General features: G+C 43.8%; 1 protein-coding gene across 3 annotated transcripts; it reads right to left on the reverse strand.

The window, feature by feature from the left end:
* Nucleotides 1–128: 128 nt before the first annotated feature.
* On the reverse strand, nt 129–11,525 carry efs (embryonal Fyn-associated substrate). 3 transcript variants are annotated; one of them, XM_062516359.1, is made up of 9 exons: nt 11,406–11,525; nt 9,962–10,016; nt 8,790–9,040; nt 6,148–7,575; nt 5,315–5,443; nt 3,622–4,572; nt 2,688–2,786; nt 2,268–2,525; nt 129–2,004 (listed from the first exon to the last, which is right to left on the reverse strand). In XM_062516359.1, the coding sequence occupies exons 3-9, from the start codon at nt 8,799–8,801 to the stop codon at nt 1,822–1,824; spliced, it is 3,060 nt and encodes a 1,019-aa protein (XP_062372343.1). In that variant the 5' UTR covers nt 8,802–9,040; nt 9,962–10,016; nt 11,406–11,525; the 3' UTR covers nt 129–1,821. The 3 variants fall into 3 exon arrangements, with proteins under 3 accessions (XP_062372343.1, XP_062372342.1, XP_062372344.1); XM_062516358.1 differs by lacking the exon at nt 11,406–11,525 and having other exon boundaries at nt 9,962–10,163; XM_062516360.1 differs by lacking the exon at nt 11,406–11,525 and having other exon boundaries at nt 2,706–2,786; nt 9,962–10,162.
* Nucleotides 11,526–12,155: the final 630 nt, after the last annotated feature.

Raw genomic sequence — 12,155 nt, forward strand, 5'->3', positions numbered from 1 at the left:
ACCCCCATTGAAATGTGCTCAGTTGCATGTGAACATAATCTGCTAAAGACTGAATTAGGCCACAAGTAGACTAGACAAGGCCCAACGTGAAAAAAGTCAGACTTGGAAAAATCACACATGACTTTGAATTAAGGTTTTTACCATGTATTTCAAAAGAAAAAAAAAAGAGACATGTTTGGACCACACCAAGTGATCTAACAGGTAGGTCTCAGAGCAGCCTGAACAAGAGCTGTCAAAAATACATTCTGATACAAATATTATTTAAAAGAGTTGATGATATACTGGTTTAATAAAATAAGCGGTGTTTAAACACCCCAGATTAACGTGTTTATGGGCTATATGAAAAGAGTTACATAAAGCCATGCAAACATTTTATAATCATGGAGCAGAAGAAACATAATAGCCAATGAAATTATTATTAAGTTCAGACTTTGATAAACACAATAAGGCTTTTTTTATGAAGTTGTATATGGTCTGCTCTTGTCAACCATTTTGTCAAACTGCCACCTCTATTACATAAAAATATACATACTGTGATAATGAGTAATACTGCTATGTCCCATTGGGTGGTGCTCAATTCACAATCTGAGACCAAGACCAGTTCCAAGTTGTAGTAGGCTATACTCTTTAAGGTTGGTGGTCAGTCAACAACCTGCATGCAAGTTCTCATAACTCTGATATATATTTGGCATTTAGTGAAGCATGAGAGAAGGTAAGGATGGCTGGTAGCTTATAGGAATTGTACAGGAGAGAGAGTCACTGTGGTACAGTGGGTTCAGGAGAGAGAATTTGAGGGAAGAAGACATATGGCATAAATTCCCTATAACATGTAAATAACATGTGATATTCCCAAAACAATAGGAGAGTTAAATGTGAATGAGAGTTCACTGTTCTCACGCACCACCACTCCCCTGTGGGAAACAAACTGTCATGGGAAAGAAACTGAAAAAACATGTCTCAACCTGCATGTGATGCTGAGTAAGCTGAGTACAGAGGACGCTATAGAGTAGATAAGGAAAGTGAGAGACAGTGTAAAAAAAAGTAAACAACTGATACACAGGTCTGAGCATATAGACTGACTGCCTGAGTTCACTGTCCCTGGACACACTGAAACTGGTGGGCAAGTCTGTCTGCTCATTTTCTACTGACATACTTATTCCTGTAATTAGGCTGTGAGAAGCCTACAGTTGACTCACAGTGTGCTCACTCATGTTCTATCTCCCAAAGAAGAAGGTGGAGGGGGGAGTCCTGTGATTTTATCCCATTGTTATGTCAAAATACCAGTACCACACCTGTCTGTGAAGACAACACTGATTCCCTCCCACTCAAAACTCAAAAACTGTCATCAAAGTGAAACACTTCACAGATCACTTAGTACCACTCAATTCCATTAAAAAACAAATGCCGACGACTACACAAAAAATCAGGGTGGCATCAATGAAAATCACTGAGCTGAAACCACTGAAAAAAAAATAAATGAAAAAGACCCATTACACGCTAAGCTTTTAACACACAGTCCAAAAAATTCCAATATCAAACACCAATAAGTTATAACGTCACACAGGACAAGTGTGCTTGGCACTGAAGACATGTAAACGAAAGCCACAGACACACTCATGCGCACAAACACACATACACATACATACTCACACATTCTCTCTTGTTTGTGGCACTGGTCATAACCAAGTCAATGAAACACAAACTGTGATGTCAATGGCACATATGCCCCCAAAACAAATCAAACAATCAAAATAGAAGTTAAAAATACAATTAAGGCATTTTGTGGAACGGTCTTTTGGGGGTGGGGTGAATAAGATGACATCAGGATATTTCTGCCAGGCGTTGGAGGAGCCCTGCAAAACCAGCGGCATGCTGGGATAGCTCCGCCACACGGTCCACCATTTCCTGCGTTGCCGGGACTGATGGGTAGTTCTGTGCTGCCCCTTTCGTTGCTACGACTACAGCTTTTAAGGCCTGACAAAGCCGTGCTCCTGATGTGGTAACCTAGGACAATTACAGACGACAAATTATTGTTTATTTATTTACAAGTTGATGGCCTTTACATAAACACAATGTTGTTCATGGTAAAGTACCCTCTATAATAACCTACAGCTTATACATCTCTGATTTTGAATCAAGTTGCATACATAATACATTTGTTATAAATGGATTGAGCCATTAATATGTTAATATAATGTTTTGCGCAAATCTGAATAGAAGTACTATATAATATTGTAAAACAAGATTCAGAAATGGGTTACACAAACCTTTGCTTTAAGGTCAGAGGAACTGAGGAGACGAGAAAGGGTATCCCCAATGAAGACAAGTTTATGAGCAGTTACAATCAGACTCTTCCCTCGGGAAACAAAGACACGCGGTGGCTGGTTCCCCTGAACACTGGTAAAGAGCGCCTCGATGGAGTCAGCCAGGCAAGAGAGATGCGACAGACTCTGGGACGAGTAGAAGGAGAGCAGCTCAGAATCCTCCAGAGAGAGCGTTCCGGGGAGAGGCGGAGATGGACTGAGCTGTGGAGAGGGAACGTGAGAGAACCGCTGTTTAAAAGTCTGGCAACCTGACTGAAAAAATCTTTGGGAAGATTACATCTGAAGGCTTTGAGAGAACGGCATTCATTTCTGGTAAATCATAGGTAATGGAGTAATTTCTGATACAAAGTTACATTGACGTACTTGACAATGTGTCTTTACCCTTGTCTCAGCGGTGGTGATCACCTGGCTGGAATTGCTCTCTGTCTGGAATTGAGCATCTGCGGGGGGCTCTGGCATCCCCTAATTTGATAAAGGGTAATTCCGATCAGTCATTTAAAAGAGGTGTTTGTGCCAACCGTCTGCAACCAAGCTGGGTTGCATATCCAGAAAAGAAAGAAAGGGAAAAAAAGTTTTTTTGCACTCCAATTTACTAAAACCCCACAAGATAGAACTACAACAATAATTCTAACTAATTCTAAATTCTAACTTTCATGAGACCTGGCCACCATGGGAGCTTATCTCCACCTCCCATGTGCAGTCATGTCAAGCAGTCATTAATAAACAACATTAATTAAACTATCCAACTAAAGGGCTAACAGCCAACAGGCTTGCCTTACAAACACCAAGTGCAACACTTCTGGCACTACTAAAATCTATCTGGCGATTGAATTTATGATTTGGCCATGTTTTATATAGTTTTCTTACATTTTTCAAAAATATTTTTTTGCAAGGAACTCAGAGCTATTCTCTGAACCACCTGGGAACCTTGATCTCTCCTTCTTATGACCATATTCTATCATTGTAAACAAAACATTCTTATCTATCATAAAACATAAAGCACCTTAAAAATGGTAACTAAACCTTTTTAAGCTTTTATCCACTGCTTTTGCTGTTTATTCAAGTCTCAAATTACAACGGTTGACTGAAGTGTCACTCTCAAGCATTCCCACAAGGAACTACAAAGAATGACAATGTGAAGCGTTTGAAACAAAAACGGAAAATGGTCTTGCTAGTAATTAATTCACTATGAACATGAGAAAGTAGGGAACTACGTTGACCACAAAATCCAATATGACAACTCAAAAAGCAGAAAATGAATCACAAGGAAAAAAAAGGTTGGAAAAAAGAGACTGACCTGTAACTTCACATATCCCACAATGTCGCCCACAGGCAACGTGGGAGGGGCAGGCGTCAGCCCAATTCCTGCATATTCATTTCCCAGCTCGTCATCCTCTTCGCTCCTTCCGATGGAGGGTGGCAGAGACGCTGGTGGTGGGGGCAAAGGGAATGCTGGAGGAGGTGGCGGAGGAAGAGGTCTCTCCTGGATCCAACTACCTTTCCGTGAGCCCATACCCGAGGCTATGTGCTGTGCGTCAGGCACTGGAAGAGCTGGTAAGGGCCTACGTGACAGAGACTCCTGGGAGGGGAGACGTGGTCGTACCTGACTCTGCAAAAGCAGAGTCGAGTCCTCCAGGGCACATCGTACCAAGCCACGCAGGGCCTCTGACGGAGGTCCATTTCCACACATGGCCAAAGCAGGCAGCGCCTCAGAGAGGCGAGACCAAGCCTGCTGGAGGGGTGGGGGGGCTTCGCCTGCATGGCTCGTTTTCCAAACAGACAAGATCTCGGCCAAGGAGGCCGCTAACTCTCTCGCGGGGGCCGTGGAGGTGGCGCTCCACGCGGACTGAATGAGGGTGGAAATGGAGGCTCTCCACTGAACATCCCCTGAGCCTGTGCTGGAGACAGAAAGGCGGCGCACTGAAGAGGTAGCTGGAATATCCAAGGTCATGGAAGGCATGTCATAGATCCCGCCATCTGGCTCGGATTCCTCGAGCGAACAGTTGCTGTGCTGGACTCTGTCGGCATCCGATTTGCCAGGGCTGCGGATCGAGTAGACCTGAGAATGGCCAGCTGCCTCCTCTGGCTCTGCAGGGACCACAGGTTGACCAGGAAGGCTTGGGACACTGTAAACATCCTCTTCATCCTCCTCCATCTCACTTGCAATGGGAAGGGATGCAGGGACATTGTACGTCTCATTCTGGGGCTCCACCGCTGGGTTAAGCGTGTGAGTGGGGACATCATAGATCTGCAGCAAAAGAGCGGGAGAATGAGAGTGAATCGGTCATTTTCCTCTTTAACAGCAGCTTCTCAGAGACACTGCCGAGCTTGACTACAGAGCTTATGAATCACCATTGTGAGAGTGCTAAAGCAGTTCAGTGTTGAGAACAGAGATAAGTCTGTGCTTACTGGCTGAAATACACTCTATTTTTCTGAAATTGCAGTCCTTCAACAGAACTCCATTATTTAAAGCTGGGCTCCAGCTCAACGACTGGTGCTTTTTTAAACACACACAATTGTGTCCAGCATGTTAAGCTTGAAATTCTATCCCATATTTTGCAAGAGGATGGAATCTCTAGCCGTGTGACAACAGAACAACCCTGTTAAGAGGCGTCAATAGGTATGATGCATATATATAAATATAGTGTGATGCATATCTAAAAGTCCAGTTCTCTTGATAGACCACCATAACACCGATTGACATAAAAGACAATGTAAGAGACCAAAACTGGCAACAGGGCGAAAACAAAATACACAATACAGAAACAAAAATGTAAGAGTTGAATGTCATACAATGAATGAAAACATACTGGGGGAAAAGCAGTGCCAGAAAGATAGTTTTAAAAGCACCTGTACAATTGTAGGAAAGGGAATTTAAAAGATGGGTAGAGTAGTGATTTAACAAAAAGGAATCCAAAAGGAGGAAAGAGAGGATAATGAATAAAGTAAAAAAAAAAATAGTATAAATCTGTGCTCAGAATATATCTTACCTCTGACTCTTCATCAAACCCAATATTAAGAGGAACAGCTCTCGGAGTATTGTAGATGTTGTCATCCTCATCATCACATGTTGCTATTGGGGCTTGCTGCCATCGATTGGTTGGAGGGGTATCATAAACCTGACAGTTACAGAAGCCAAACAACTTAGTTTAACCTCACATTGCCATTGCTGATGCACAATTGTAATATTTTTTATCCGTAACCAAGTTTCAGGTCATACCAATCAAAATAAATGACTCATAGCAAATAGCTGCATTATACTGTCCAAAGTCCAAAAATTAGGATGGTACTGCTTTGATCAAGCAGCTCACTTTCAGTTTCTCAATTAGCTCACTGACTTCCTTCCCTGTTACATTTTCACCCCACATAGTGTGTGAAGATGTACTTTAGTTAGTACTACCATTTCATACATTATCAAAACAGTTTTAACCCTTGTTAGTGCCTTAGGTGTTTCTGTACATTATTTTGTTAATGCAAAGCAATAAAGAGGCATTCAAGACAAGATAGTGTCATAGTGTCTAATGAAAATGGCAAATGTAGTTCCGTGAATTCAAAGACACTCCAATAGCAGAGCTATTTTCAGTTCTTAGTTTGACTCTCATAGCCACTGCATTACACAGCTTTCTGTTAGTCTTGGCATGTTAATAGCTAAACATTAACAGATGGTTGGACATTCTCAGTTGGTTATTCAAATAATTAACAGTGATCAGAGCTACAGCACATCAGAAGTGCTGAGATCAGAGACATAAGAGATATGGTAAATGTTAAAGGGGGAATAGAAGATTCACATCTGGGGTTTTCCTTCCAAACATAATTTGCTCACCTGATCCTCGAGTTTGTCACTCTCCGAATCTTGTTGTGCTTTATTGTCGACCTTTGTAGTCACCATCTGGACCTCTGGATCCTTCATTCTTGACTTGTCCTGCATATTTCCTTCTTTGACGTTTTCATCTCTGGTTACTGGAACCATTTTAAGTCCTTCATTCACCTCTCGACACTGTTTTGAAAAGGCCAGACCTACTGGGAGGGCAGGTTTTGGGGCAGGTGTGGGGGGTGTTGTATTCTTCTTGGTCACACCTCTGACTGGGGGAGCAGGAGGAGGGGGTTTCCTCCCGAAATTCGGAGATCCCGGAATGCTACCTTTCCCAATTCGTACCAGCAAAGGGGACCCTCTACCTACTGCAGCCAGTTTACCTCGGACTCCTGGAGGGGTGGAAGGCACTCCCAGGTTCTCTGGGTCTTTGGAGACGCCCTTTGCTTGAGGTCTTGGGGAGCTATTAGCGGTGGCAGGAGAAAGTTTGTGGTTAGGTCCTGATGCTGAAGCAGAAGAAGAGTTGGGAAGGTTAGGTTCCTTAGGGGAGGTCCGGGGTCCTCCGGGGGGAGTCGGCGTTTGGTACATGCTTGGAGTCTCCTGGCTCGCTTTTGTGAGAGGCGAAACAGACAGACCGGATGCACCAGGGGTGGGTACTGCAACTGCAACACCACCAGTCGGGGTTTGATACAAGTCTTCATTGGACATGGCAGTTGTTGCAATTCTAGGGACCAGGTAACAGCCCTCGGAATTCCCCTGCCCACCTGACTCCCGTTGCATTAGAAATGTGGTCTCCCCTTGGGCGTCAGGGGCCACGCCAGCCCTTGGAACTGCACTGGGTGTCAGGTACACAGATTCAGATGATAAGACCTCCTGGGATCTGTGGTACTGGACTGTCAAGGGTGACAGCCCAGAGGGAGTCTGGTACAAGGAGTCTGTCTCAACACCGCGACCCCTCACAGAGGGAGACCTTGGCCGACTCGCCATGGCAACGTCCCGCTCGGGCCTCGACTGTGCCCCAGAACTGGAGTGAGAGCGGGGGCGCCCTCCGTCCATATGCCACATCTCCCCCGCCCTGGGGGCAGAACTGGCCCCTGGGCTCTGGTACAGCCCCTCGGCCATGCTGTGGGGGGACAGATAGACCCCGTCATCAGAGCCATGTGTGTTGCCACGGGCAGCCTGCTGCCTGGGAGTGATGTTGACAGAGTCCATACTTGGGGCACGACAGGTGTCCATGCCTGCGTTAGGAGGGGCAGCTGTTTGGAGGAGGCGGAGGCGATTAGCCGGGGCAATGCCCTGCCTTCCATGCAGGGAACAGAGCCACCAGCCAGGGCCTCCTTCCTGCTCCTGCTCAAGGACCATCAGGATGTCCCCCTTCCTGAAGGCCAGCTCCTCCGGGCTCTCGGCTGCATTGTCGAACAGAGCCTTCGCTAATACCGTCTGGGAGATGGAGGAAAGCAGGGATAGCAGTCAGGCTCACAGTCATTTTCACTGGAAATATTGGATCTCATTCACAAACTTGTAAGAGCTATTTTTAGGCAGTACCCTTCCGCCTTGAATTTATTGTCCCATTATAACAAATTTAGTACTGCCATGTAACACACGAAAGAATAATGTTGCAGTATTAAAATCCAGTCTTTAGCCCATAGTAGCAAATATTTCATAACAAGCTCTTGGATATGATTAAGTTAATAAGCAAATATGTATGGACAGGCAGCAAACAACAAATTAACCTAGATTTTCTAAATAGTAAACATCCAATGAATACCAATTTGTGCCGATCTTGGTGTGTTATAACACTACAATTTGTTGACCTTTGCGAGACATAATCGCCTGTGGAGGGTTCAATTTCATTTCCATTGAAGAGCCATCTGCCTACCTCTGAATAAAAGAAAATTCTACTGAGTCTATCTTAGGTATATTGTAGCATGCCTGCCACAGCCTGAGGAACATAAGTTTGCTGTTTTGCTTTTGTGTGCTATCATTTACTACTATAATTTGCAGGTTTGCCAACACAAACAATAATCTGAAAGGTATACACATGCTTTATGTAATATGTGCTTGATCTGATCTGCAATTCAACACTGTAGTTGTCTGGCAGTAGACAGAGGTGGCTGCTTATAACAATGTCAAATAGCATTAATTGACACATAGCGTTGATTGTTTCTGTATTAGGATACAGAGGTATAGTTTTGACCGGATCACTCACTTGGTATTGATTGTGACAATGAATCTGTTTAGATCTCTTTTAAAAGGAAATGGCATCATGAAGTTGCTTCATCTGAATGAATATAGGTTAGGCCTACTACAAGAAGTTACATGCTGTAACCGTTTCATTCATAGTGGCTCTGAAAGACTCAGAGGGGAGAGGGTTATTAAACAGATGGGAGAACAGCATTAATGACAAGTGAATGAGGTGAGGGGGGAAGGGTGACCACATCTGTCCCTGGTTTGAGGTCCTATTGTCATCCCCTGTATAGCTCATTTGGGGGGACCCCTCCCCCTATCAGTTCTACACCCAGGGGAAAGCACTCTACCAGAACAAACTGCCTTCCAGAGGAAATCAGGAGAGAGAGATAGAGACAGAGAGAGAGAGTTGCGTGACATATTTTGCTCTCCCAATCATATAAATATGCTGAATATAGGCTACTTACTGAAAGAGACATGCCGGCGGCTGCCTCACAGTGATTGGCCCCTGTTTCTCCACGGTTTCCTAAAGACTTCGGTCAGGTTTAAGCTCTCAAAGCGCTGTCCATCTGGGCCAAGATGAGGTTTGGCAGATGATTACCGGCGGGTGAAGGGGGTGGGTATCGGTGACCGTGTTATTCTCACTGGGGCAATTGTGGATACAACACAGATCGGTTTACCTGAACCTGCCATCTCCCATCGCTTCTTCGGACATAGCCTATGAGAAAAAAGCAAAATAAACACCACATTTCTAAATTGACTGGCCAGTTACGTTCATTGAATAGGGAACATGTGAGGTTGATCTAACTGGCTTTTTTACTTTAGTGACCAGATGACCAAGGCCTTTATAGTTGAGTTACCTGGTAGCCTGTACAGTTATGATGAATCTGAATTGCACCAAGACAGCAGCCAAAGAACAAGGCCAGACTTATTTCCAATGTTGTGCATGGCTAGATTCAGTTGGTTGAACCAGATACACCAGTTTATCTAGTTAAGGTATCCTACGTCACTCAGTCATAATAAACAGAGTCTGATTGTCTTATCGATTCCCACAGCTCAGTTGTGAATCTACAAACCAAACCATTGTCGGCAAAAACAGAATGGAAATATTGAGGGCCTGTTTTGAGTGACGCACAAGATACCCCCACAATTTATCATAGCCTATGGTCAACATACAACCCCAAAAGACGCATATGAGCACGCATGGTTAATAACAGCATGCCTGATTAACAAAAATAGGCTGCGATCGGTTATCGACTACTTGGTTGAAGTCGCCTTATGTAGGCTAGGTCAGAAAAGCAGCCACGTTTTCGCCTTTCGGCCCAGAAACCCCAAACCTATTTTCCTAGCACTGGTCACTTGGACGAATCAAACACAGAACCATTTCTTTCACGGCGTTATGGGCAGCTTAATTAAAGGGGTTCTCAATGGCATAAAATATCATAGCCTAAATAACATATTATTTTCAGAAGATGTGTTGATGTTAACTGTAGGCTACACTGCCGTTACTGAAAATACACTAGAAATAAATTAACGGTCAGAAATCGGTTAGATGCAATGGGAAAGAGCACAAAGAAGATCACTACGCTCAGCTTTACAGACATGATATCCATGAAAAGCGGCCAGTATATTTTCTTACCGTATTAACCGACTGTTTCACAACACAATGCCGATGTGTTTAATGCGATGGAGACCTGAAGATGTTCCAGAAACAGAAGTAGGTTATAATCATTTCTCTCTAGCCTATTTCTCTTCAGGCTTTAGCTCCGCCGAGCTGCGCCCTACCCTGGCCTATTCGAGGATCCACAGAGGGCGGTGTAGAATTACACTGTAACTTGAAGATCCATAGAGAGCCCATGGCTGAACGGGCTGCAAACGTGTAGCCTTTATTGTGGTGAATTGGAAAGAGCTGCCTCTAGCGACCAATATCGATATGACGTTAAACTTAAAACGACCCTGAAAGGGCTTTGGTTAAACATATACTAAGACAAATTGGTGATAGTAATGGTCTGATCTAAGGTCATAGCCCAAATTGGTTGGCTATTTAAAAAAAAAAAAAAAAAAAAAGGGCTACGCAGAGGTGAGTCACAGTTTTGGTGTGGGGATGTTGCATGATGCTCTTTCATCATCACGGTGCGTAACAGTCAGCCTGTATGGCTATACAGTAGGCCTAAGTGTATTTTGTAAAACTGTCATATGAAAAAGATGGTCTGGTTTAGGTTTGGGGTTACTCATCGCATGTGTGCTTTGAAACAACTCGAACACCAGCCAGTGCAGCACGGCTCCATTGAAAAACTTATAATGGCTAACATCTTTAAATAGGCCTATATGTTATAACTAATTTGATCCACTTCACAATCTTCATCAGAAGACAATTCAACTATCAACAATGTTCTCATTCTCACAAATGAGCAGGAGAAATGTGTCACCTTTTTTTGTGTCAAATTCAGTAAATTACTCATTATGGCTGGTGGTTCTTGTGGCCCCTCAGTTTTGCTCCAAAAAAATATCAAACTCTTGTACACAGTCCTGGCTCTGTAAATTAACCAAACTGAGATCAAGTCATAATTCGTGCCTGTCTGCCAATCAATGTGTGGCCTCAAAGTCACAGAGGAGGATTTGACTGGCTGAGCTCAAATTGCCTGCCAGTAATCGAAAATCTAGAGCATATCAAAATGTACTACAGTGCCCGGTCAAACATATCTAATCCCGTAGTTAACCCATAGCCCAACTACATGCCCGCAAGGTCGACCTGCTTTAAGGGGAAAACATCATCAGCTAAGCATTCAATAATGAATATTGAATATTATATTATAATACATTAGGCTATAAAATACATGCAGAATTTAGGCATGGATAAGTGACATTTTTTACAGATCAAAATGACATTGGCTTAGCCTGGAAAATCCAGACCCTGGTAATCTTTCAGATTAAGGGTCTGGCCACAAATAATGTAATTGCCCAACTCGAGGGGCGACACCAAGCACGCATTTTAAAATCTCACTGCACGCAATTGGTTAACACTATGACCAATGTTTCCTGACTTTGAACGTTGCAGCTCTATCATCATCAGTTTAGCTCACCTCTGGCCCGCTTACACACCGATGTGATTGGTTTCCTCCGATGCCTAGGGTAAAAGTACCATGCATCATTACTCATCGCCAGAGTATCTTGTAGACACTATTCAAATTGCGCTCTCGCGAGAACTCCGGATTTCCAGGGTAACATTGCCTAAGCCTAGCTTTGAGTACTCATGGGTTTCATCAGCAGGTCCCTTTCCACAGGGGTTAATCAAGCACCATGCAATCTGCATTCATAATCTAGGTGCTTGATTTTATACCTGTGGAAAAGGACCTGATGAAACCCATGAATGTTTTTATTGTTAAGCTTGAATAACAAAATTCTAGTTTGTTTATTAAAAGTCTCAAGTCCAAAGTAGCCTGCACTATTCAAAGTGTCAGTTTATTGCACATCATTCTATCGTCGTTTGGAATAGCCACTGCATATACTGTATTTGTTGCTGGCGTATAATCATCTAAACATCTAGCATCTTGATCCTTGCTGTGCAGATTCAGTGCTGGCAAAACTCCACTTACCCTGTTTCTGGTCCTGCGCTGTAAGAGGGGGAGTGGCTACAGAGTGGTGGAAGCCAATGTGTGTTTCGTTTACCGATATCTTTTGCATTTCTTATCCAGACAATGTCAGATTTGGCACTGCAGGGGGCCGCTGTGGCGCAGCAGGCTACAGCGCCCGTACCATTTACGGGTCCGAGTGCCCATGGGGACCCAGGTTCGAATCCGGCCTGCGGTCATATCCCAATCCCACCCCATCTC

The sequence above is a fragment of the Sardina pilchardus genome, chromosome 16, assembly GCF_963854185.1.
Source record: "Sardina pilchardus chromosome 16, fSarPil1.1, whole genome shotgun sequence".
Taxonomy (NCBI): domain Eukaryota; kingdom Metazoa; phylum Chordata; class Actinopteri; order Clupeiformes; family Clupeidae; genus Sardina; species Sardina pilchardus.

Bases quoted from the DNA above. Each gene is read 5' to 3' on its own strand.
- efs (XM_062516359.1), bottom strand. The intron at 4,573-5,314 runs GTAAGATATATT...CTTTTGCTGCAG, and splicing joins GGTTTGATGAAGAGTCAGAG to ATCTATGATGTCCCCACTCA. The intron at 2,787-3,621 runs GTCAGTCTCTTT...TTATCAAATTAG, and splicing joins TGGGATATGTGAAGTTACAG to GGGATGCCAGAGCCCCCCGC.